Source organism: Mesoplodon mirus (genome assembly GCF_964341445.2).
Source record: "Mesoplodon mirus genome assembly, chromosome: 2".
Taxonomy (NCBI): domain Eukaryota; kingdom Metazoa; phylum Chordata; class Mammalia; order Artiodactyla; family Ziphiidae; genus Mesoplodon; species Mesoplodon mirus.
In genome coordinates this window covers 226,234,194-226,261,950 of record NC_138977.1, presented here as the reverse complement: position 1 = coordinate 226,261,950, position 27,757 = coordinate 226,234,194, and the positions used below count along the sequence as shown (strand labels likewise).

Here is a 27,757-nt window from a genome sequence, read left to right as displayed (position 1 = left end):
GGTAATTCTTGCAATATTTCAAACCCTCCAGCAGCGTTTACAGCTCGCTGAAGGCTCAGATGATGGTTAGCATTTTTCAGCAATAAAGTATTCTTTTACTTTTTAGCAATAAAGTGTTTTTAATTAAGGTATTGCTCTTTTAAACATAATACTATTGCACACTTAAGAGACTACAGTATAGCATAAACAACTTTTATATGCACTGGGAAACCAAAAACTTCATGTGATTCACTTTACTGAGATTTCCCTTTATCGCGGTGGTCTGGAACCAAACCTACAGTATCTCCTGGGTCTGCCTGTATGGGTGCACTTTGCCCTACTTTCTGTTTTTTAAAAGCTTCTCACAAGGTTCTGGAGGTAGGACCATGGATTTAGACCACCCCCTAGTATTAGAGAGCTCGGGAGATCAGATTCTCTTTGGTTCTGCAACCCCCGGTGGAATTGTCCAAGCCAACAGCACTGCAGAACCACGCCCTTCTCTTTAGCATCACCAGAGGGGCTGCGGGGGAGAGAGTCAATGAACTGCGCCTGTGTGGATCACATGGCCAAGAGGAGGGCACTGGCCTGGCAGAGAGCAGCCTGGTTCTCTGACACCTTTGGGACTCCGGGCTCACATGCTGACACCCGAAAAGTAACTGATCCCCCCAAATCTATCACTCAGCCTTTAATCCTTGTGCTCAGACACACTAATATTTTGATGTATATTGCATTCCTCTTGCTTAACCACTCTGTAAACTTAATTACACACTTAATTAATCTCTGGCACTCCATATCCCACGTTCTAAAATCCCCACATCCTTCTACGTCTAACAAGCGGGCAGCTCAGTGACCTTGAAGCTTTTGTGAAATGCTCATGAGCCTAGAGGTCTCAAGCCCCAGACCTGCAGCAGCCTGGTGGGGGAACTGGCTGCTACACCTGGCAACACCTCGGACAGGTGTAGCTGTGCCCCACTGCTATACAACCCAGACCGAGGATTGACTTTAGGGCTGTATTCATTGACAGTGGACTCCAGGAACAAGTCTGCACAGTAAGTCCTGTCAGTTAAAGGAGATTATGGGAGTCTAGGCATCTCTTTGCTGGAGAGCTTTTCTAATAGGGTTCAATGTCATCAGAACTCTGAGTCCAGGGTATTATTCTTGGACCACTTTTGGGTCTGGGGTTCAGTGAAATAAAAGCCTAATTCTTGGGCCATATCTCTCCTCTAATCATCCAGAACGACAGAATCAAGTATTATTTTTTAAATGAAAGCAAAAACAAACCAATCAACAAAATCCTAATGAAATGAAGAATAAACGAGATAAGATATGGGGATATATGTATACGTATAACTGATTCACTTTGTTATAAAGCAGAAACTAACACACAATTGTAAAGCAATTATACTCCAATAAAGATGTTTAAAAAACAAAAAGAATAAACAAGACAAAGTCACCACCAAACTTATTCACATTCATATTACCGTTCAAAATATATATTGGCTTTGCCACCAAGTGGCAGAAGCTGCCAGCATCCACTTGGGTTATTCAATTATTTGCTTAAGGTTACCAGCCTGGGTAGTAGGAAGAGATTATTCAAACAGGAACTCGGAAACATTGCAGACACAAAGATTACTCACATTCTAATATTTTTACAACTAAATAGGAATTTCTGGAAGTTGTGGAGCATTTTGCTGACCCTCACAAAGATGAAAGAAAATAGCTCCATGACTGAAAATATTACTTTGCTGTGGAGCCTTTTCCATCCCATTTTCATGAATGGTCTAAGAGCCCAAATAGTCATTTGCTGCAATTCTCAGCTGTTAGTTCTATATTTTCCAAAGACATAACAAATGCATTTCTTTAAAAAGGTGCTAGGAGAGAATTTAAAGGTATGCTTTTCTTCTGAACCAAAATCCAGAGAGGCTAAGACTCAGAACGGTACTCATTTGGGGGCAGGGATCTCAGTGAGATGGGGGAAGCGTTAGTTAAGGCTCATCTTGTGGTTCCATGGCTCAGCTGGTCCACTGGATGATATAAGAGGCCCTAAGACAAGAATGACCCCAAACCTCTCCGTGCTAGCTGGGAAGATCCTGAAATCTTCACACATAAGGTCTCTCCTTTGGGAAAAACAAAAAAACAAACAACCCCCCCCCGCCAAGATTTCCCAAGGTCCTCAGTTTCAGGCTAATCACGCTCCTCTGGGATCTCTGGGATTGGGGTAGGGTAGGGTGGGGACGGGGGACAGTGGCTGACAGTGAACACACCTGCAGGGATGACTTGAAAATCGGACGCATGCCAAGGAAAGTGAGAAGAGAATGTACCACTGGGACTAATGCACTGGAGGGAAGCAGTGGGAGAAGCATCTGAACAGCCCCACTCTGAAAGATACAGCAAGCTCTAAAAAAGCAAGGCTATGCCACATGTTCAAAACACTAAAGTTCTGTAAAAATGAAAAACCTTAATCTTCCCCTAACTCCATTAGGTTTGCACATCTGCTATGAAGGTAGAGCCAATTTAAGCCTTGTTCATGTGACTAATAAGGTTAGATAATTGAACTGGTGGCAGATTAAACAGCAGCCAGTCAGCTCCATCCTAGGAGCTCCCTGGATGGAGGTGGGGAAGGCTGTGCCCTGCTGTTCTGTGCATGTGCAGCTACACATATTCACCAACATCACCGACAAGGAATAGAGGGCATGCCTTGTGCTTCAGGAGAGCAGCCACTGAAGGATGAGAGTTGAACCGAGAACAGAAAGGAGTCAGAAAAGATACAGCAAATCGAGAGACAAATGCTGTGGTCCAGGAGAGCCCTGGGATAGGGGGTGAGGGAAGCAGATGGACACTGGGGATGAGACAGAGGAAGAACCCACAAGTCATTGCAACCCACCATGGAGGCCAAGAGAGCAAGCCAAGGCCAAGCCAGGGGGACTGGACCCGTGAACCAAATGACAAGGAGCCAGGCAGAAATGGGGATGACAGGGAAGCAGCAGAGCTGGGAAGGATGACGTCATGTGGCATCCACGTGGCCTCCCACGGGAGGCTGAGATAGGTCAATAGAAAAATTGAGATGTCCCAACGAAAAGGAAATTGATCATTTTGCAATTCACCAGAACACATTAATATGGCAGAGACATTTTTTTCACAAGTTTTCATTTTTCTGCCTTGACTTTTACCTTCGAGGTGGCCTACCACCTGTCTGTGAGGGTACAAGCAGGTGACAACACAATGAACAAATGGCTAAGGATTCTTCACCAAAAAACTCGAGCAGCTGTTTATACTTAGGCCGAATGTGTTTTCTTTTTCTGTGGACCTTTGTCTTCATTTTTGTGTTTTTATTTACACATGTCCAAGTGAGGCATGTTTTAGGCTAAGGAAGTTGTTGTGGTGGAATTAAATGGGTGTAATTACTTCATGGTACGACTTAAACCATTTGGTTTTCTGGAAAGATGTCTCATGATGTTGGGACAGATTCTGAAGCCACTACTGGGCACAGAGTGTTGAGAATGGAGGCAAAAATGCTGTGACTCTTGTCAACTTTGGGCCATTTACTGACAAACCTGAGAACTCTGTGAACTGGAGAAAATGAAGCACATGCGCATAAGACAGTTATAAGACATTTTAAAACTATGGTGAAACAGGAGTGAGACAATGAATGGGAGGATGAGAACAATTCAGAAACCAAACTCTCAATTCCAACGGCCCTTATTTTGACCCAAAGACTCCTTGAAAGAATGACAAATGACATAATGTTTTAAAGGTTTTCGATCTTATATTCCCAGGCTAGTAACATTTATCTATATAAATACATTTGTCTCCTTTACCCGATTCTTTAATTTAATAGCATCTTTCCATAAGGTCCTTCTTTGAGGCTTGATTCATACAAAATTCAAAACATCTGATGCATTTGCAGCCTAGGGAAGAGCATTTTAAATTACAGTTCCTAGTTCTGGTGAGTTGGCAGTGAGACGGGGCCATGATCTCGTGCCGGTGGGAGTAGGGATGGGTCACATCTTATGGCAATAAGATCAATTGGCAGTAATGTCAAAAGTCACAAAAAATATTTTGAATCAGCAATTGTATTTTTGAGACTGTACAACAGGAAAACTTTCAAAAGAAATTCAAGCTACATGCATGATTATGTTCACCGCATATTTATTTATAGTAGTGAATACAACCTCAATGCCCCACTAAAGGGGATGGATCAGAAAGGATGAGGTCACTCATTCTGTGAAATGTTACACCATCCTCGAAATCACGGTAACTACGCTGCAGTCGAGGAAAATGTCCTTGATATATTGACAAACAAAAAGAACAATGTTGACAAAGATGGGACAGTGTTTACGACGTGACACCTCACGTGTACAAAGGCTGACAGTGAACCAGACACACCAAACCAAGCCAGCTGCTCTTTCAAAACAGTTTAATTTTACAAATAAATAAATGTAAGGAAATCTCCCTCACCCAAAAGGGAGAAAGAAAAGAAGGAAGAAAGGAAGGGTGGGCTTTATGGGTTTGATTTTATATCTTAACAACAGGTCTTCCGAATAGATTCTATTTCATACCAATTTTACAGCTCTGAGCTGGAGACATAAAGATGGTCAGTGATTTGCTCAAGACCCAGGTGGTTCCTGACTGGGCAGGGCTTTAGGATCTACCCAGACTTCAGCATCTGAATGCCATGCTTACTCACAGACGGGGCTTCTTTGGGCTTTGTATCTGTCTCTTGTTCTGAGAAATAGTAAAATTGCTCTTCGTGGCTACTAGCTTCATGCAATAATGACAAAGACTGACCAATTAAAGCCTTCTGAAATGGGAAAGTACAAAAGTGAGGAAGGAAAACCTACTCTTTAAATATTGGATCTCACTCAAATCATGTTACCTTGATTGACAGTTTTGATTTCCATTCACTATAGGAATTTCTCTCTAAATTCCTCAAAAATTTATGTAAAATGCTTAGTACATTAACTCCCCTGAATCACTGTAATATTTTAACAGAGGTAGTTTTCAATTTAGAGGACCCCCTACCTCTGGGTTTTTCTCTTGCCTCCTGCAAAGCATCATAACCAAACCATTAGTACACAAAGGAGAAATCCATTGTATGTGCATGTGTGTGAGCTTGTGCGTACCCACCACCGAGGAATCCGTAAACACCATACTTATCCAGGGAAGGAGATTTTGTTCCTTTTCACATATCAATTATTCAGATTTTGTCCTTCATGTTGATACAGGATGTTTCTAGCACTTTACATACACTTTCCTTATGGAATTTTCATCAGTTCCATTGCACAGGTAAGAAGACCAAGGCACACACTTAAAATAAAGGCAAAGACTTTACACTTAAAAATAACGTAACTCAGTAAGAAGCAGCCAGTCTGACAGAAACAGTAACATCTGATCAAAAGCTCTAGTGCACATACAAAGGAGGGCCAAAGAGAGAGTTTTACCCAGGTTTAATGTGTCAGTAAATCCACTTAAAAGTAAGTAAAAGCTAAAAATGGAGAACAACGCTCTCTAAAGATGAGAGTGATCCTCCCTAAGAACGACAGGCTTCTTCCACAAGGAAAGTCTAGGACTTTTCTCTCTTAAGCTGTAGGGAATTATGTTTTCCACATTCAGCATGTGTAACTGGAGAACCATCTAGAAGTCTCAAGGTTCTCAGGCTTGTCCCCCTTTTCTCTCCAAGCCGCTTACTGCACACCCACGTCCTTACCATCTGGAAGCTTCGGGTGGAATGGAATTCACACTGCATCATGTCAAAGAAGATGGGGATGGTGGCTTTGCGAAGCTCTGTCTCTGGAATCAGTGTCATTTCTAATATTGGGCCGACCATTTCTGGAATGAACTTTATCTTGTGTTGACCTTGAATAAAGAAGTGCATTATTCAGAAATGTTTTAAATAAAGGATTCTGAAATGAGCTTCAATGGACAGCAACAAAACTACACAGATCATTGTGATTTTGAATGCTAGGATCTTGGGACTATGTATCCATTTCTCACCTACAGGCAACAATTTTGAGTGTGTCCAGCCTTTAGTATAAGAAGTGAACTGTATTCCAAATAGTGTAAGTGAAGCTGTTAAAAAAAAAATCTACCCAATATAAGGCCTGCAGTCATGATTTGTCTGTTACCGACGACAAATGCCATTTCACAAACAATTACATCACACACATCGGGGCGTGAGCAGCTAACGGGTACCCAATTTTGGAAAGAGCAGGGCTGGGAGACGGGACCCTTGGCATCTCATTTTATGAACAATGAACAGAAGTTGATAAAGTGAAGAGGTTAGGGCAGGTGGTCTCTTGGGCCCTTTCTGTCTGCAACATCATATGAAAAAGAGTTTACTATTTGGAACCTCTGTAAATAATGTCGAGGGATCTCTATAACTTTCCGAGTGACTGATCAGAGAAATCAAAACCAGACCTCAGAATGTGAAGCTGTGAAAATAGAAAGGATTCTGCCTTTTTTGACTTACTATTTGATTGGATAATGCTTATTAAAATAGCTACTTTATTAATCTTATATCCCACCTATCTTGTCCAGATATGATTTTTAAAGCATAAGATTATAATATTCATTATGATTCACAAGGACAATAGTATATGCTTAAAAACAACTTTTGAGAAAACTTTTCAAAAGTTGTTTTTAAGCACATACTTCTGCCCCTATGATTAATAATGAATATTATAAAATTAGCTAACACTTACTAAGTACGAGTACATGACAAGCCTCAAAGAAAGAGTCTCACTGAATTCTCAACATAATTTTGTGAAACGGCTACCATTCCTCTCCTCTTTTTAAAAAACAGACCGTATTTTATTTTTTAATAGACTTTATTGTTTAGAGCAAAAGCGAGCAGAAGGTACAGAGATTTCTCCCATACCCCTGCCCCCATTATAACATCCTCCCCCAGAGGGGGTGCCATTCTGAACTCTGTTTTACAGATGAGGAAACTGTGAATTTCTCCAAACCAGCGTGCTGTTCAGTGGATATGGTGGAGCAGGATTGGAACCTGGGTCTGTGATTCTGAAGCATCAGGTGTGTCCCCCGTGCTCTGCCTGCTGGTCACGAGATCTTTCCAGGACACTAGGCCTCTCCATCTCTTGGTAATAGAAACGAGGCTGGCTGCCCACACGACTCCCTTATCTGTGTGCTGTCGTAATAACCCAGATGCAGAGGACAATGACCTGTCATTTTATCTAGCATGACTGGAGTATCACACTTCTAAACTGGGTGCCCCAGAAAGTAGAGACAGGATTCTTACAGGTTCCAAACCTTTTTATTTATTTTTTTCTTTTCTATTTCAATTATTTTGTTGGAAATCTTGGTATCACACCTTTTGAGGCCTCTGCCTTCGACGCAGACACTGCTAACTCAAAATCTCCATTTTTTCATTTTTTTGTTTTTTGCTGCCATTTTGCCTCACCCCAGCAGTGGCCTCCACACCCTGCTACATCTAAATTCCTGAGGCTGGGAGTGATGTGGGTGAACTTCCAGAGAACTTGAAGGGATAAAAGGCTGCCAGAGGGAAGGAGCTGCTGGAAAACTCATTTCTGAAAAAAGGGGGCGTTGACCTTATGTAAGGCGGTATGATTAAATTTAGAGGCAGGTCCCATCACGGAAGTCATCTTTTATAATTTCTGCCTTATCTTTAATTTCAGAAATCCTGATTTATTTTCATTTCACCCCATTACAATTTATATCTTTTTGTTTCCAACATATAATAGAAGAATGTACAAGCATTAAATGCTTAAATGAATTATTTGTGACATTTTGTTATTAGCACTTGTAATTTATCCAGAGTTAGTCAATGTTACTAATATTTTTACACAATCTGGAAATACAATGGATACACTAAATAATTTCATTTTCTTTATAACTCAGCTAATACAGATTTCTGTAAAGAGAACCATTAAACAAATTTGGCTATTATAAATAAAGACCCTTAACAAAATACATAATCCTCATAAGTGGTCTAAATTAAAGTATTCAGAAATTTGTATTGGGCGGACACGTACATAAAATGTAAACTTCAACAAGGAATCTGAATATAATTAAAATCTTATTAACCTTTACTAAATAATACTTTGACTAAGGCCCTAATATAACATGATTCTCATCGCTTCCCCAAAGGCTTAATGTTTCTGAAAAGCACGTAAGTGATGCAAAGCATTCTCTTAAAAATGCTATTATATCCAGTCTCTCAGGTGACACTTTTCTTGTATTATGCCTAAAAAATGTCAAAGCCAATGTTTCAGAAAACAGATGCTGGTGACAAAGAGTTCTTCATCAAGCACAACTGCAGCGTCACAGAGGGCTCTGTCTGTCACTGACAGCCTTTATTGTTCCAGGCTGGGAGGATCGTATAAGGGAGAAACAAGTGGTTGTGAATGCAGGGATTGGAAAAATATGTTCCAAAAACGAAGGTGTCCTCAGCTTTGATTGTTACCCCTCCCATTAACACAGGACACGTTGGCTGGGGGCCAGCACTGAGCTTCAGCCACAGTGATATCCCCAGGGTTTAACCTCGGAGGACCAATGGTCCTCAAGGTGAGTAAGCGTTGGATACAATTCTCCAGTATTCATCTTTTTTCTTTCTTTCTTTTTTTTGGCATTTGCATTATGGATTTCCCCTGGAGCATCTCTTGTTCAAATTTAATGATGAACTCAGGTTTGGAATCAATGGGAATCAAGGTGACTCCTGAAATGCAGGCTTCAAGAAAAAGAGGATTTCCTTTTCTTTTTCCCTTTTGAGACAAAGGAAGAACAAACTAATTATCGGATCACAATGGGAATCGACGGATCACTCTGGTCACCTTGGCCAAACTCCTGGTTACCACGCCTCAATTCTTAAAAACCCACAGATAGTCTTTCTTCTAGAGACAAAACACGGAGCTTGTTCCCTGGGAACCGGACCGCGCTGTCTCAGGGAAGCCGGCTTCTCCCCCATCAACAGCCTCCCCCTGGGTGCCTGGATGATCTCTTGACAATCATGAGTGTTCAGAAATCCGGGACCTTAAACATCGTCTAATCCCAGGAAGATCTCCATATACACAAGAGTAGACAGCGCAAAAGTTTCCATCACCCAGTCAAACGGATTAGGCCCCATTGTATGTGGGTTGTTTTTTTTTTTGAGGTACGCAGGCCTCTCACCGCTGTGGCCTCTCCCGTTGCGGAGCACAGGCTCCGGACGTGCAGGCTCAGCGGCCATGGCTCACGGGCCCAGCCGCTCCGCGGCATCTGGGATCCTCCCGGACCGGGGCACGAACCCGTGTCCCCTGCATCGGCAGGCGGACGCTCAACCACTGCGCCACCAGGGAAGCCCTGTATGTGGGTTTTAATGAAAAGCACACAATTTTTTCCAAGTCTCCAAAAATACCCACGAAGGGAATCCCTGCATGACAAATGTCCCAGACCAAGCCTGGAAGATAAAGATCTTCCTGCGAGTACATTTGTTCTGGAGAGACTGTGGGCTCCGGGGTGCTGTATGTAACAAACAAACTGTAAATCGAGGTGAGGAAGGCAAAAGAGAGGTCAGGTGCTGTGCAGGCTGCCGCACAGAGCGCGCTTTGATAAATAACTGAAGAGCTGAGTAAAGAAGCACATCCACTCCCCCCGCCCCCCGCCTTTTTTGGGAGAGAGTCTGCCTTTGATTTCTCCTTTCACACTCAAAATATGACAGGTTTGGGAGGAAGAAAACCCCCATGCTGCTCTGTCCCATGGGGCAGCACTGTGTCTGCACTTGCATTAAATTAAGCAACACAGACCCCGGATCCTTGCTCCAGTGCTGTGCAAGGAGGTGGGTTCTGGGCCGCTCACACCACACGTATGACTGGAAAGACTCAAGAAGGAGACGGTCTCACGGCACATTCGGCTCAGGGCCTGATCCAGTGACACGTGACTAATTGTAAGAGGATAAATATATCTGACGTCTTTTTTTTTTTTTTTTTCGGTACGCGGGCCTTCCCCCCGGACCGGGGCACGAACCCGCATCCCCACATTGGCAGGCGGACCCCCAACCACTGCGCCACCAGGGAAGCCCTCTGACGTCTATTTTTATTTTCTTGGTGGAGCTGGCTAGATTAGACTGCCCATATGATCTCAAACCTGAGCCCATTTGAAAAAAAAATTTTTTTTTTTGGTTTAAAAGCTGTGTAGAAAATAGGTTGTATACATCTTAGGAAACTGAGATGTGCTCTCGTTAATTTCTAGAGTGGCATCCTCAGCAATGACACTGGAGGGCAGGATCCAACACCTGAGATTCAGAGCAGCAAAGAAAGGGCCAGGTGGCTGGAGGTGACCCCACGGAGCTAGCCTTAGCCATTTTGAGGGGAAGTTGGGCCAGATCTTGGGAGCAGCTGACATGTTTATCATTTTTTTTTAACTTTCAAACATAATTTAATTATTTTGTAAGCAAGGAACCCAATCACGTGGGTTAATGATTATTTCTTGCTGTTCACTGACCACAGTCACAGTTTACATTTGACCTCCTGGCCGCTTCTCATGCCGGAGTCAAAGGTCCTGGTAGAAAGCTGCCAAACACAGACCTGATGCATTCATCACTGTATTCCAATCAGCAATGAACAGGGATGAGATGGGACATTTGCTCTCTTAACTGTATCCTTTATGTTGCAAATCAAAAGTCTCTGTCACTTGACTCAGACTATTTAGAACGTAATGACATAATGTCGAGAGAACCAACCATTCGGACCACTGGAGGCTTCACGAGGGCCCAGAGGTGGCTTCACAGAGAAGCTCATGCTTCCCTGGGCCCATCTCACTGTCTTCCACTGAAATCGTAGACACGGAGCAAATGAGGAGGAGTCAGTTTCAAACTGTGCTCCATCTCAGGGATTCCAGAGATGACCCTGAAAACACTTTGAAGAAAAAAGAAAAGAAAGAAAAGAAAACCCGAGTGTCTGGAGCGCCCGTGTGTCAGGCCAGCCTGGGCTTGAGCTGGCTTTTGGAGGCTCCCTCTGAGCCAGGAAGTGGCCCTTCAGTGGAAGGTCAGAGAGGAGGGGAGGGTCCAGGTGAGCTGAGCTGAGACGGCAGCTACTAATCAAACACGAAGGACACCTTTTCGTGTGTTAAGAACCAGTGTGAATATCTACCAGGGTGGCTGCCTCTACTTATCCTAAATGATGAGAAAAATATTACCAAGGCGTTTTGGAACGAAGCGTTTGAAAACACACCTAAAACGGTCCTTTTACGGGAAATAGACTAGCTCACAGTTTGTACTTTAGAGGTGACACTGAACAATTCAGAAGGTGTCGTCACTCTCTCTGGAAGGGCCGGGGTGAAAGATGACCTCAGAGGGCCCTCATGCAGAGGTACATCAGGTCCGCACTGAAAAGCCTGGCCACAGCGGGTGTAGCCCATCACTCACTGGACTCTGGCACCTAGAAGAGCCCTGGGCTCCCACTCGTCCAGCCGAGAACGACTCCCTCCATGCCACCTCTCTGAACGTTCCCGCCCGCCCTCACCTGCCCCTCCCTCGGAATGGGGCTACAGACAGAACCTTCCTGGCAGGAGTCCCACAGTGTCTGACCTGCCAGGAAACAGGACAGATGAACCTGTCAGGGTAGGATCAATTAAAATGAATCATGAAAGGTTCGAGGAGCCTTAGCATTTCACTACCGAGATCACCATACATATATAAAAAGCACTACTGAGCACCATATATATATATATAAAAGCATTATTGAGCTTCAGAGTTAGAAGGCTCTTGAAAACTTCCGTCCAGCCTCTGCATCTTGCAGCCTAGAAAGCTGAGTACGGGAAGCCCAGACCGACTGAGTCACGCAGCCAGGCAGGGACAAGGCAGGATGGAAACTCAAGTGGAACTCATATCCAGTCTCTTCCCTCGCAGCCCAGGGTGCCTGCTCTCTCTCCAGGGACGGCAGGAAGACCAAGGACGGGACAGTGCCTGGAAGGTTCTGTGTTGGAGATGCAGCCAGGCACTTTGACACCGAGAGCCAGTACTTTGATGCTGGACGTTTAAGCTGCTGCAGCAAAGTCCCAGCGGAGAGTTTCCTTAAGGGGTCCCCAGTTGACTCCAGGACTGATGCCCACACAGCAGGTGGGGAGTGGATTCTCCTCGCCCTGAGAGCACAGGCAGAGAAGTCATCGCCATCAGCTCCTTCTCTCCACCTGGGATCTCTCGCACTGGATTTTTATCCTTGAGAACCCAGCAGGCGTCTCATGTTAAACCAAGCTTCTTAATTTCCATGTTCTTAGTATTAACCACAGAGTATCGATTCCCCCCCACAAAGAGTTGTACACTTATTTTTCTGGATGAAGACCCATTTGAAAAAGACTCCATCCTTCATATAAACGGAAAGACAAAGAATATTTGGAAATTCTCCTAACATTCCCTAGAGATGTGACAGAGCCTTCCTTCATACACTTCTGTGACCTCCGGGCACTCAAGAAGGATTAGGAGTCAAAGGTCTCTGAGGAAACCTGGCTTCGGTTGAAAAGAAGCTGCTGTGAACGTGCTGACCGCTAAGCCAAGTAGCAGGGCTGGCCCTCAAAACTCTGACCCTGTCTGCTCAAAGGGCCCTCAGGAGGGTGGTGGAGTCCAATGCCACGCCTTCATCAAAAACCGTGTTTAGTTTTGTCACCTCGTTTCGTTCTGCCCAAGGAATGTGGATACATCAGGGCATCTTTCCAGCCACGAAGAACGCTATTCCAGAAGCACGCAGGTTGGGATACAGCTAAGGCGCCCCAGCCCTGGTGGAACAAACGAAACCCTGATGCAGTGGGGTGACTAGAGAGCAAAGTGGGCAGTGGCCTGCCTCCTTCTAGAGAAGAAAAGTCACTGGGGGATGGGGAGAGTGGAAGCCCTCCCCACCACAAGCCAAGGTAGGATTTGTGGGCCAATCTGAGAGAAGGAAGGAGAGCCTGGGCAACTCAGAGGCAGGAGCTTGCACAGGACCAGGAGTGGTGCTGAAGAAAGGTGCCCGGGGCACCTCAGCACAAAACCATCTGAGGACGGGTGCCAGGAAGAGCTTCATCTCAACTAGGAGAGGCCAGGTTCACAGAGGACACATAAAGGTGGTGACGAGACACCAAATTATCATCAGTTGTTTATTCCTTTATAAGGAACATAACCAACAGGATGACATGTCATAGTGGCTAACATTTTAATAGAGAATTCCTTGTTATATTAGTTAATTCACTTATTAATAAAATTGAATTAATTGTATTAATGTCTTATCATTTTTACTTTTTTCTTGCTTACTGTAAGAATACACTTGAGATGAGATCTACCTTCTTACATCTTTACATGTACAATACAGGATCATTACCTTGAGGCACCACGTGTACAGCAGATCTCTAACATGTATGCATCTTACAAAACTTCAACGTTTCATCCTTTGACCGACACCTCCCCACTGCTCCCTCGGCACACCCCTGCCCCTGGTAACCACCATTCTGCTCTCTGCTCTACTGAGTTTGACTCCTTCAGAGATCTCATATATGAGGATTCATGCAGTAATTGTCCATCTGTGACTGGCTTATTTCACATCCAACAGTGGTCTTCAGGGTCTTCCATTTTTTTTCATATGATGGGATTTCTTTTATTTTAAGGCTGAATAATATTTCATTGTACATATATATACACCACATTTTCTTTACCCAGTCATCTGTCGATGGGCATTTAGGTTGTTTCCATATCTCTGTTATTGTGAATAATGCTGCAACGAACATGGGAGTGCAGATATCCAGATTCTGATTTTAATTCGTCAGAATATATAACCTGGAGTGAGAATGCTGGATCATAGGGTAGTTCTATTTTTATTTGATTGAGGAACCTCCATACGCATCATTTTACATTCCCACCGCTGTGTACGTGAGTTCACATTTCTCTACATCCTTGCGACCACGTGATTATCTTTCATTTATTTTCTTCACAACAGCCATCCTAACAGGCGTGCGGCAACAGCTCACTGTGGTGTTTGATCTGCATTTCCCTGATGATTAGTGATGTTAAACAACTTCTCATGTACTTACTGGCCATTTGTCTGTCTTCTTTGAAGAAATGTCTATTCAAGTCCTTTGGCCATGTTTTAATTGGTTTGTTTTTTTTTTTGCTATAGAATTGTAGGAGTTCCTTATATATTCCGGATATTAATCCTGCATCAGACATGGGGTTTGCAAATATATTCTCCCATTACTTTTCATGTTATTGTTTCCTTCCTTTGTTGTGCAAAAGCTTTTTAGTTTGATGTAGTCTACTTGTCTTTTTGGTGCCATTTCCAAGAAATCATCGCCCAGGCCAAGGTCAAAAAGCTTTTCTCCTATGATTTCTTCTAGGAATTTTATGGTTTCAGGTCTTATATTTAAGTCTTTAGTGTGCTATGCGTTGCTTTTTGTGTATGGCTTAAGAGTCCAATTTCATTCTTTTGCAGGTGGATATCCAGTATTAACAACACTATCTGTTGTTGACAAACCATTTGTTAAAGTCACTTTCCTTTCTTCATTGTGTATTCTTGGTTTACTGTCGAAGATCAGTTGACTGCATATGTGTGGGCTTATTTCTGAGCCCTCTCTTCTGTTTCATTGGTCTATATGTCTGTCTTTATGCCAGTACCGCAATGCTTTGATTTCTATAGCTTTGTAATTTATTTTGAAACCAGGAGGTATGATGTCTCCATCATTGTTCTTCTTTCTCAGGATTGCTTTGGATATTCAGGGTCTTTTGTGGTTCCACATGATTTTTAGAACTGATTTTTCAATGTCTGTAAAAAATTCCATTGGAATTTTGATAGTGATAACAATATCAAGTCTTCCAATCCACGAACATGAGATGTCTTTACATTTATTTGTGTCTCTTTACATTTCTTTCATCAATGTTTTGTAATTTTCAGTGTACAAGTCTTTCACCTCCTTGGTTAAGTTTATTCCTAAAGATTTTATTCATTTTTATGCTATTGAAAATGGGATTGTTTTCTTAATTTCTTTTACAGGTAGTGTGTACAGAAATGCAACTTTTTTTTTCTATGTTCATTTTGTATCCTGCAACTTTTCTGAATTTGTTCGTTAGTTCTAACACTTTTTTGGAGGAGTCTTTAGGGTTCCCTACATATAAGATCATGTCATCTGCAAAGAGAGGTAATTTTACTTCTTCCTTTCTGATCTGGATGCCTTTTATTGCTTTTTCTTACTTAATTGGTCTGTCCACGACTTCCAGTACTATGTTGAATAGGAGGGGTGAGAGTGAGCATCCTGTCTTGTTTCCAATCTTAGAGAAAAACTATCAGTTTTTTACCACTGAGTATGATATTAGTTGACAATATATGCCCTTAACTATGTTAAGTTACATTCCATCTATATCTAGTTTGTTGAGTTTTTATCAAGGGTTTTGAATTTTGTCCAATGATTTTTCTGTATCTATTGAGATAATCTTATTATCCTTCATTCAATTAATGTAGTCTATCACTTTTATTAATTTGCATATGTTGAATCATCTTTGCATCCCAGACATAAATCCCACTTGTTCCTGGTGTATGACCCTTTTAATGTGCTGTTGAATTCAGTTTGCTAGTATTTGGTTGAGGATTTTTGCATCTGTGTTCATCAGAGATGGTGGCCTATAGATTTTCTTTTTTTTTTTTTGTAGTGTGTTTGACTTTGGCATCATGGTAATGCTCATATCATTAAATGAATTTAGAAGTGTTGCCTGCTCTTCAGTGTTTTAGAAAAGTGTGAAAAGGATTGGTGTTAATTCTTCTTTAAATGTTGGGAGTATTCACCAGTGCAGGCATCTTGTCCTGGCCTTTTGTTCATTGTAAGATGCTTCAATCTCTTTACTCATTATTAGTCTGTTCAGACTTTCTATTTATTCATAATTCAGTCTCAGTAGGTTGTATATTTCTAGGAATGCATCCATTTCTTCTAGGTTGCTGGCACATAAGTGTTCATAGTAGTCTCTTATGATCCTTTTTATTTCTACAGCATCAGTTGTAATGTTTCCTCTTTCATTTATGATTTTTTTTGAGTCTTCTCTTTTTTCTTAGTAATTTTTTCTTCTCTTTTTTCTTCTATTTTTTTCTTAGTAATTGAGCTAAAGGTTTGTCAATTTTGTTTATCGTTTCAAAAACTCAACTCTTAATTTTATTGAAGTTTTCTATCCTCTATTTTGTTTATTTCTGCTCTAATCCTTATTATTTCCTTCCTTTTGCCGACTTTAGGCTTAGGCCTAGTTTTTTTTGGTTGTTGTTGTTCCTTGAGGTGGAAACCTGGGTTGTTTATTTGAGATCTTTCTTCACCAGTAAGCCAACACTAAAGATCAATGGACCTAACAGACATATACAAAACATTTCCCCTAACGGCAGCAGGATACACATTTCTCTCAAGTGCACAAGGAACATTCTCCAGGATATGTCACATATTAGGTCACAAAACAATTGTTAACAAATTTAAGAATATTGAAATCATACCAAGTATCCTTTCCTACTGTGATAGAATAAAGCTAGAAATGAGTAACAGAAGGAAAATTGGAAAATTCACAAATACTTGAAAGTTTAAAACTGCACTCCTGAACAATCAATGGGTCAAAGCAGAAATCAAAGAGGAAATCAAAAATTATATTGAGACAAATGAAAAATGAAAACACAACATACCAAACCTTTGCAATGCAGCAAAAGCCATACCAAGAGGGAAGTTTATAGTGATAAATGCCTATGTTAATTTCTTATCTTAAACGCACATATCCCTTATTGTTTTGATTGCACAAGTACTCAGCGTACAACCACCTGGTGGCAGTATACCTAAATACAGGGTCTAGTTTTGAGATGGAGAATAAACCCTTTGGAAGGTAGATTATGTGAAACTGAATACAATAAGTGACGGACTATATAACAGTAGGATGAGCTACATGCTTTGATTCATGAGAAACAGAGAGAATGGTAGCGCTGGCCAGGAGCAAGAGTTCCAAGGCAGAGCTCTGCTCACCTGACACAAGAGTGCTGACTTTTCTGTTTTCTCCACCAATCAGATTTTCTTCCCTTTACTTTGGTCTCCCAACTCTTATTCACTGAAAGCGCTTACTGTAGAAGTAGCAATTGCTCTCGGAAGAACAGAAGCTGTTCAGATTTTTAAGATGCCCCAAAGCTGACAAACAGGACCAATGGCATCGCCCACTACCGAGTCATGATATTCACCGTAATGCCCTGAAGTCCCAGTTACTCACCAAGGTTGTACCACATGTCCCTGATTTCGAAGCCAATCTGTCTCCTCATATCTCCATACCTGAAAACCAGGGACAAGAAAAATGCTGAGTCACTCTATGGAGCATTTGAAAAACAGACTTGGATTATTTTTAAGTGCAATGAAACTCTCCCATCCCTGAGACAAATAAAGAGAGTGTCAAAGCATCAACTTCTTTTGCCACCAAAAGGAACTGAAGGAGGAGGAATCCGGCTAGGGATCTCATTTTCCCATCACCACAGATTACATAAGATCCTCCCCTCTGTGGAAACATGGGGGAGGTGGTGGAGAGAAATGAAAGTATTTTCCTTTCTTCAGTCTCTAATGGCAGGAGAAAGAGAACCCGGCTCCTTGGCTTGAGGAGGAGTTTGTTTTCCACACATGTTATAAGCATCCAGGCACCAGACACTAAATGACATCCTACAGCCCGGCACACAAGAAGCAGTTCTCACATGTTAAATTAAGCCCTGGAGTCTTAGACAATCAGAGTAGGGAAGGCCTCTTCCATATAGCTCCCAGCTCCTGGCTCTTGCTTTATCATTTTCAATGTAAGGAAGGGCTTAACACCAAAAGATGTCAACAAACATTCCCGTTTTTGTGTACCAGCAAAAATAAATGCTAATTTTCTTCCCAGTGGGTCAGCAGAGGGGTGTGTGTTTCATGAGTAAACAGAATTTGAGGTTTCAGAAGATAAACCTTTATTAGTTTGTGAGCAATTTAACATTTTCCTTTATTGCCTAAGGAAAAGGCTGATTATATTACAAATAATAATTTGCAAAATTATCCTACAGTGTTACAGTGTAGCAGCTGTGTCGTGGCGCCTGCTCTGTGCATCCTTATGTCAGCTGTGGGAAGAAAAGCTCTGATTACAGATGACCGACTTGTGCCTCCACAGGTAGAGATCCGGCTGGTAAATCAACAGCTCCAGCTGGCTGCTACCATTTATCAAAGTCTTGGGTACCCTAAGCACCCGTCTGTCACTTACAGCAGGAAAGGACAGCAGACCCTGCGAGAATCTCAACCAGGAAAGATGAACGCGCCCAGCAGCTCCTCTTTGGAGAATTCAACCTTGGGGGCATCACAGCCGGACAGGTGTCAGGGCATTCACTGTACACGTGGAGAAACTGAAGTGAGAGGGCAGCGTTGTACCCCGTCCTCCGAGGACAAGCTGGTCCTCTGAGGTGAATGTATTACCTTCCAGTCCAGCCCGACACCAGGTGAGCGCTGGTGCAGGTAAATTTGGTGAGTGAGAGAGGGGATCTCTGCCCAGGAATGCTCCCAGCACCAAGCCACAGGGAGCAGGAACCGGGTCACCCTTTTGCGCCTAGCTGGCACCCAGAAGTGCCCCAGGGGCACAAGATCTGAGCACCAGTGGGGCGTGCATCCTTTTGAGGCTTGCAGAGCCGTTTTCCGATCCCCATTTTGCTCCTGTAGGAATGACAGAGGGGTCCCAGCACCCAGGCCTGGAGAGGATGCGGGTGGCTGCATGATGACTGGGAAGACCATTCACTGGGCATTTACCAGGAGAACAGGATCGGGGAGAGGAAAACCACGCTCCATCCAGTGCAGACGCTTCCTGATCAGGCTGGAGGGGTCCTCGCTGTCCAGGAGGATGAGCTGCCTTTCAGGGGAGCAGGTGTCTGGGAGGTGAGGAGTGTGGCATCGCACAGAGGACCCTGAGAACGTAAACACCCCAGCCCTGGCTACCAGGTGTTCAGACCTCAACACAGGGAGGATGCCAGAGGCCCAGAGGAGGCGAGAGCCTGTCCCAGGGGCGGGCCTGTCACTAACTCAAGCTTAAAGACTCTTAACTGCCAAGCAACTCCTTCTCAGCCCGGAACAGTATCTCTTGAAAAATACGAATGGTTAAAGCCAGGCTGATCTCCATCAGTGTCTGCGCCTTGCTGGCCCCTGACTCAACTTCCTCTCCCAGGTCTTATAATAATTCAAATCAAACCCCAAAGTTCAGAAAGATAAAGCGCAGGACAGCCTTGGCAGCAGCGGGCTCACAGATTGGGTTTGGATCACCAGGAGTGACCCAATGGATGCCTCAAGCCCTATAGTGACTGCTGTCTGTCCAGAGCTGGACTTGACCCGGGGACCCCAGGAGGCACGTGAGGAGAGGGAAGCCGGCCCAGTCCTGTCTCTCCGCCCAGTACCTCTGCTCCTGGCGCCGGCAGAGCCTGAGGGGCTCAAGGATGCCTGGGTTACATTTTTCAGTGACACTTCACTGTCTTCTACGTGGGGAATGATGTGTCTTCACAGTATTTCAGAACGGGGGGATTAGCAGAGATCTGAGTGCACATCACTCAGGAGCGTAAGGTCTCTGGTAGAAAGGTGCTAAAAATGCCATTATAATAGTCAAATAAGACAGAGGTGCTCGAGGCTGGTACAAGATGAGTAAAGGGATGGAAGGTGAAGGGTAGGACCGAATCTCTGGCAGTAAGATTGATCTTTTCTCCCATTTTAATAAGTAGGCAGCTTTGACAAATCTATACACTTCTCAGCGTAATCCCCAAATGGAGTCACAGCTGTCACCAGAACCGAAGAGGAATTCCTGAATCATTTGTAATTCTTGCCCCAAGGAGGAGAAAAAAGCAGTAATGGAGCGTATCTGGGATCATGCTCCTACCTGGAGAATTCCAGAGCTGGTGGCAGCCTTAGAGATCGTTACCAAGTCCATGACCTACGATTTATAGTTGAGAGAACTGAACTAGTCCTGGGGGGGAAGCAAAATGACTTGGCCATGGTCACAGGGCAAGGGGAGAAGAGACTGCACAAGTCTCCAGACTCCCACAGAACTCCTGTTCTTTACCCCCAGCATGCACCTCGAGGACCAGAGAGGGCAGACTTCCACGATGTCACAGCACAGCACTGTGTCTCACCCCTCGAAGTGCATGTGTGGTGTGTTTCATTTGATTTGATTCTCACAGTAAGACCACAAGGTGAGGAAGAAGACGTTCCCGTAGCTATCTTCCCACTGAGGAAGCAGAGATTCCTGGGGGTGAAATGACGTGCCTGTTTCTGCAAAGCCGGAGTCACCTGGTGCTCCCCACCATACCCAGGTCGCCTGTGCGCACCCACAAAGTGAGTGGACAACTTCAAAAGGCCAGTCCGAGGGAGCTCCCAGGAGGCATCCCTTAGACAGCCCAGGTAGATCCCAGATCCCACATCCAGGCCTGTAACTCTGACCCAAAATAGCATGACTCTGGTCTCTGAGACCTTACCTTAGCACCTGCTTTCCTGAATCTTTGCCCCAAAAAGCAGAAATCCCATGTCCACCAGAGATAGCCCAAGCTTGGGGGTAAGACCAACCTGAGGCCAAATCTAAGCACACTGGGAAAATTACCTGACCACTCTGACCCTTGGTCTCCCCATGTGTAGTACTGGGATAATGACGGCATGATGCTCATCTCCCAGGCCTTTGGGAGGATGAGGACACGGTGCCCTCGTCTGTCCTAACAAGTAACGAACCCAGGCTGGTCCTTCCTTTAAAAGCTCAGAGTGGGCCTCATCACAGCATCCCCCTCATGGGTGCAATGGTCTTTTAGATTAATTTGTTCTGTAAGCATTATTCATTGTTTAATGAATTACTAAATGCTTACTGAAGGCCAGGCACAGTGCTAATATGGGAACACTAATATAATGTGGAAAAGAGACACAATCCACAGACCTGAGGGACTATTAGCATGTAGTAGAGATGGGCATTAAACAATCACACAAGACTCACACATATATGTATATATAGTAGTTTTTTTTTGTTATTATTTATGTTTTTTTTGGAGGCCATGGTCACAGTTCTTTAGGAAAAACTGGAGGAGTGGGTCCAGGTTGGCTGTGGGAGAAGCTCTCTTAGAGAGTAATATTTACCCAAGATTTGAAGAAGGAAAGGTATAATCTAGACAGAGAGGGGAAGAGACCAGCAGGTGCAAAGGCCCTGTGGCGGGGTGGGGGTAGGTGAGTATATGGACCAAAGAAGGCAGTGAGACTGGAGGACAGGGAGCTTGCCTTACTCCTTCCCCTTAAGAGGAGGGGTGTGCTGTGAACCAAGGCTGCAGAGGCAGGTTTATAAGTATTTTTTTTTAAGTTTCAAAAACTCTTTTGCAATAAGAAATATACTTTACTAAGCAGCATGCATAAAAATGTATGTATACAAAAGTTCTATGAAATAATACTTAATATAATAATACTTAATACTTTACTACCTGCAATCAACTCTGATGCTTTCTTATATTTTATTTTACTGGAAAAAAAAAAAGGGAAAAAATGGATGTTGGTCTTGGGTCGTGTGGGTTGACTTGTGTCCTCCATAAAGATCTGTTAAAGCCCTAACCCCTACTACCTGTGAATGTGACCCCCTAAAGAGGGTCTTTACATGATGTAATCCTGTTAAGATGAGGTCACGCTGGATGGGGCGGGCCTTAAATCCAAGCACTGGCATCATTATAAGGAAAGGGATACATTTAGAGACACAGACAAACAAGGCTGAAGGCCATATGAAGAGGGAGGCAGAGATGAGAGTTATACAGCCACGGCCACGGAGCACCAAGGATGGGCGCCACCCACCCCCAGAAGATAGGAGAGAGGCACAGACAAGGTCTTCCCTCTGAGCTTCCAGAAGGAACCAACTCTGCTGATGCCTTGACTTCAACTTCTGGCCTCTGTAACTGTGAGGCAATAAATCTCTGTTGTTTCACTTAGTTTGTGTTGTTACATTATGGCAGATGACTCTAACAAATTAATACAATGGCCCATTAAGTTGCTATCCCAGCCCAGTGAAGGGCTGAGATGCACAATTTAAAAACTGCTATCTTGGGCCTCCCTGGTGGCGCAGTGGTTGAGAGTCCGCCTGCCGATGCAGGGGATACGGGTTCGTGCCCCGGTCTGGGAGGATCCCACATGCCGCGGAGCGGCTGGGCCCGTGAGCCATGGCCGCTGAGCCTGCGCGTCCGGAGCCTGTGCTCCGCAGCGGGAGAGGCCACAACAGTGAGAGGCCGTGTACCGCAAAAAAGAAAAAAAATAAAATAAAAAAATAAAAACTGCTATCTTAAGGAAAGAGAACAGAATAAGAAGGCCCAACACCAAGACTCGAGGAGCTCTTGCACTTAATGGGTGGAGGGAGAAGTCTTAGCCTGACAAGGGAGCAGTGGGGAGGCCAAAACGCTAGGAGGGAAACCTACAGAGGGGTTCTGGGAGCCCAGGACAGAGCTGGCCCGCAGCCAGCATCGGGAATGGGTGTGGGTGTGCAGTGAGAGAGGCACGGAGGGAGCTGGAGGGAGATGATGGGTGGGGCGAGACATTGTTATTTTTATGGGAAAGACTGACATTGTTATTTTTATGGGAAAGACTGGTAAGTTCTGGGGAGGTGGGAGGAGACGGGACCCCAAATGTGACGGATGGGAATCAGCCTTACTAGACACAGGGGTCTGATGTGTCCTCCACTGCATAAAGTTTTATCACATTCAATAAAATTCAGCATCACTGGGCGGGGGGATGAGGGGGTGGTGGTGGTGGGATGAACTGGGAGATTGGGATTGACATATATGCACTAATATGTATAAAATAGATAACTAATAAGAGCCTGCTGTATAAAAAATAAATTAAAAAATGTTTTTTTAAGAAAGAAAATAAATATGTGCACACAAAAAAATTCAGCATCACTAAAAGAAGATGTGGTATATATTTACAATGGAATATTACTCAGCCCTAAGAAAGAATGAAATAATGCCATTTGCAGCGACATGGATGGACCTACAGATTGTCATACTGAGTGAAGTAAGTCAGACAGAGAAAGACAAATACCATATAGTATCACTTGTATGTGGAATCTAAAGTATAATACAAATGAATTTATTTATAATACAGAAAGAGACTCAGAAAACAAACTTACGGCTACCAAGGGGGAAAGGGATGGGAGGAGGAATAAATTAGAGGAGTATGGGATTAACAGATACACACTACTTTATATAAAAGAAGTAAGCAATAGTGATTTACTGGATAGCACAGGGAACTATGTTCAATATCTTGTAACAACCTACAATGGAAAATAATCTGAAAAAAATATATAACTGAATCACTTTGCTGTACACCAGGAACTAACACAATGTTGTAAATCAACTATACTTCAACTAAAAAAAAAAAAAAAAAAAAAGAATATAGCATCGCTAATGCATGTGGGACACTTAATTAACTCTTCGAAAAGGACCTTAGCACAGGTTACAGCTTGTTGAGTCCGTCTCCTTGGGTCCCCTTCTAATACTTAGTATATAGTGAATTTATCTGGAATAATTTGAGTCTCTTGGGAAAAAAATTAACACAAACACAAAAAATTTCCTTTTATAATTTGGAACGTTCAACTCCAGCTTCAGATTAGGTCACACTGCAAAGCAAGGCTTGTCACTGTGCACTTCTTTTCTTTTGGTTTCCCTAAAAAGTAATGTGTACAGTAGGAATTGACACACTGATGTTTCAGAACCCAGTGTTTGGAAACATTGTGATATTTTGTTTAGGCGGTATTTTGGTCCAGTAGTGAAACCTGTCCTCTTAGAAGAGGCAGTGAGCTGAGGATAGACTTCTATAGGAAAAACAAAACGAACCAGAAAAGGATGGGAACCAACTGGGGAGAGGGTACCACGAGGAACCCACATTAATCACATAGGTTCAAATCCACTGGCCTGGGCTTGGCCATCACACTTTACCCTCTCGGGCTGGAATTTTTAAATGGGCATTTTATGCTTAGAGCTGCTGGAGGCCCATCCATGAACCCCTTTCCTCTTCCAGAAGGCAGTCTGGTCCTGAACACAGAAGGACAGTTGCCATCACATCACCCCATTGCCCCAACGCTAGGACACACGATGTCTTACAAACTAAAATGGTCAAGCTGGCTGCTAATCCAAAGCCAACTCTTTCACATTTGACTCATACTTCTGGAGCCCCCGTAATGTACAAGGCGTGGGGGATGGAGGATGGGACATTCATGAAGGTCGGGGTGAGCATTCTGTCGCCTTCTCTGTCTTTGTTAGGAGTCACTAACGCCAAGGATGTCTGAAGGTGAGTCAGTTAAATGTTCTCATTATGGACTTGGATTCATAGAGGTTATTTATTTTGTGGTTCATTGCCAAATCTGGTACTCAGTTTGGGTTTGACATAATCAGTGTTCTGCACGCTATGACCCATTCTTTGATGTTACTCCCATGTGCTTTGGGGAATGCCATTGGAATAAATATCCTAATTATCTCCCCAACCTAGGTCACCAGGAGGACGGGAAGCTTAACAAGAGGGAATGAACAGGCAGATCTTCTGATACCTGGATTTTCTATTGTTCTGAGCCACAGTGCTGTGGACCAGGCAGGCGCGAGGAGGTGCAGGCCGTGGCAGAGAGGAAGGGCCGCGCTGGGGGCACGAGGGGGCTCATGCCGAAGCCCTGGGTTGGATTCACAAACCCTACGGCAGTAGACAAGCCGACGTGGACAGCCAGAGGCTAATAAACAGGGGGGCATCACTCCACTTTCAGACCCCACGGCCTTTCCCTCTAGAAGAAAATAACCCCCTGAATTTATGGTCCACTGTGCTGGAAATCAGCAGCCAGCCATTTGCTCAGACGCCTGGGGTTAATCCCCGTGTCACCTGGTCGCTCACACCTTGCCCCAAGTCCCGATCACTCCAGGCCTGGCCACTCACTTATGCTTCAGCAACGAAGAGCATTTCTGCTTATAGAGTGGGCCATGCCCCTTAGGACGCGATGACCCCTTTTGGGACTGGCTGTTTGCTGACAAGGGGGTCAATCAATCTGGTAAACATCTCGGCCACCTTCACCACCCAGGCTGAGTCCTACATGCCCACCTCTGGGCTGCCAAGGCATTTGGGGAGCATTCACGTTCTACTCCAATCATGTAATTTTGCACAGCTACCTGCCCCCTAGACTGTGAACTTTTTATCTCTGGGTCCCAAGCACCAGGACTCTAGTGCCATGAGTACGTGGCACAATGTGAAACAAATTAAAACATTTCTAAGGCACTAAAAAATTTAAGCATTTGGGTAGGACCATCTCCTAATATTTCTCATGCAGGTTTTGCTATTTAGAAATTAAAATTGCCCATGGATGATAAAGCGTTTAAGGTGTAGCAAGAGGCAGGGTGCATACAACAAAGAGGCGAACCAACGTTTTATCTTAGCCACGCGGCCTCATAGGCCAAGAACGCTTAACACAGATGCTGGAAATTCCTTCTCCTCCGTGGCCTGTCATGGCCACACACTGAACCTGTGCCCCTGGGAAAGGGCCCCTTGGGCTGCACAGGAGCTGAGACACTCCTGCAAAGACAATTTCTGAAATGTTTGGAGCTTTTTCCCTCGGGGGATCCATGAGACAATTTCTAAGGGAAAATCTGGAGTCTCTCTTTGCCACGGCTGTGAGAGAGAGAATTCTAAAAGCCTGATTCAGAGGCCCTCTGGGAGGGGTGACACCAGCTGGCTGTGTTTAATTTTCCTTGGCTTTGAAGCTTCAGAAGTCACAGCACGATGCGGGAAGCAAACGTTTTCTTTGGTGGACAAGGCCCTGTGTGGTGAATGCATTTATTGGTGTCGCTCTAGCTTAGATGTTAACGCTCTCACACCAACAAGGAAAGGGCCCAGGGAGAGAGACGGGCCCCGCCCTGACCGGAGAATGCTCAGAATCAAATGGTTTTATTCTCCAAACTGTGAAGGAGACCTCAGCTCTTTTCAGGCAGATTTCCGGTTTAAACTCAATTCTCCTCTGCGGGCATCTCTAAGGGTAGGATGCGCTACAAGCTTGGCAAGGAATGGACACCAGTGCCAGCTGGAGCTGGGCCTGGACCCCAGCCTCACGCCACATGAGCACTGCACACAGGTGGGCAGGACAGGATAACCAGGGCTCTGGAGGGCTCTGGAGGGGAGCGGCTAGGGCCGAGTGCTGTGTGTGCTCCTTATTAGTGTTTCCATTACAAACAGCTTTCCCCACGACAGCCTTTCATCGAGGACAACAAGCTGGGAGCCATCCCTCACTTCCTGGGAGCACTGAGGGAATGTAAATTTCACAAAGTGGTAGCGTCCCTGTCGAGCCAGTCCCCGGAAGGTGCTGCCTAGAAAAGTCTGTCTCCTGAGCCAAGATGGGGGATAAACTCTGCTGGCTGGGAGGTGGGGGCCATCTTCCCTGCCATCGCCGCTGGGCACCCACTGGGCCCACGCCACCCAGGGTGCGTTTCCCTTTCTGAAGAAGGAACACTTGTCTCTATCAACGGCCAACAGACCAGTCATTCAACTGCGGGAGCTTGAAGGAAAGACGGCCCGATGTTCTGTTTTGTTTTTGTTTTCTTTTTTGGCTGCTCCACATGGCATGAGGGATCTTAGTTCCCCGACCAGGGATCAAACCTGGGAAGCAGGGAGTCTTAACCACTGGGAAGGGAAGCCAGGGAAGTCCCGAGATGACCCGATGAAAGCTGACCTTTAGATGGCTCAGGGAAGGATTTAAGGTTCTAAAAGCAGCCCAGCTAAATGTATTGGGCTCTGAACTGCCCGAGTTAGAATGACTTAGTGTGAGACACGGGACCCTGGTTCACAACCTGCTTCACTTCCTCGTCTGGAAAATAAAGATGATAAGAGAACCTACGGAATAGTTTTGGTTTTTGTTCGAATGGTTCTACGTGAAAAATGCATACAACGTTCTTAGAAAGTCACTGGCAGGTCATACGTGCTCTGTAAATATCTGCCGAACTACTTCTTACTCCCCAGGGAGAGTGTGCTTTCCATTTGGTCTGCAAGGGAGACACACAGTCCTGGGACACTAGGACGGCAGATCAGCTGTCCCCTTCTGAGAGGCCCTGGAACCTCTAACCTCAGTGATGGTACCAGGCTGCCAATGCCTTGGAACCGTCAACATGGCTCAGAGGGATTATGCAGGGATGAACAGAGATGGATGACTCAGCAGCGTGAGGTACTGATGGAAGGGGCCCCCACAGAACTGAGACGCTGGTGAAACTGAGGCAGAGAGAGAGGTTGCAAGGCCCTCAGAGTGCCCAAGGGTTGCAAGGAAACCCACGTAAGGGTTCTTTTCCTGACCCTGGACCAGGAGCTGTTCCGGATGCAGTGATGAAGGAGCCAGGCAGGGATCCTGGCTTCCCCGGGGCTTCTCAGACGTTTTCAGGATAATCCAAGGGCTAGTTAAGCCCTTTCAGATGTCCTGCCTGGAAGAGGACCGGGGTCATCTCTTGCAAAGAAGGAACCCCAGATGACTCATTACTCCACCATGCGTTGTTCCACAATCCCAAGATGCCAACAGCTTCTGTCAGAAGCTTCCTTGTTTGAAGCAGCATTGGAGAATTAAGCAATACAGCAAACCATACGTGGCGTGACATCAGCACAGTGCACAGCAAAAGCAATTATCTCCCGAAACTCCCATCCTGTTCGGTGCTAACAGTCTTGAATGACACTGACTTGCAACCCACCAGAATGAATCTGCAATTTTAGAACTGGATTCATGGGTTACAAAAGGCAGTACTCAATTCATGGTTTGAAATCACCCCCACATTACGCCATGATTACATCCCAGTTGGTT

At 44.4% G+C, this 27,757-nt stretch overlaps 1 protein-coding gene across 2 annotated transcripts in view; it reads right to left on the bottom strand.

The window, feature by feature from the left end:
• The window catches only part of DOCK1 (dedicator of cytokinesis 1), a 540,262-nt gene that overhangs the window by 84,288 nt on the left and 428,217 nt on the right, over positions 1–27,757 (bottom strand). For both annotated transcript variants that reach the window (XM_082637778.1, XM_082637779.1), the window contains exons 32-33: positions 17,171–17,229; positions 5,687–5,835 (exon numbers count right to left, since the gene is read on the bottom strand). In XM_082637778.1, the coding sequence (XP_082493904.1) occupies positions 5,687–5,835; positions 17,171–17,229 (208 nt within the window). The remainder of the gene's footprint in view (positions 1–5,686; positions 5,836–17,170; positions 17,230–27,757) is intronic.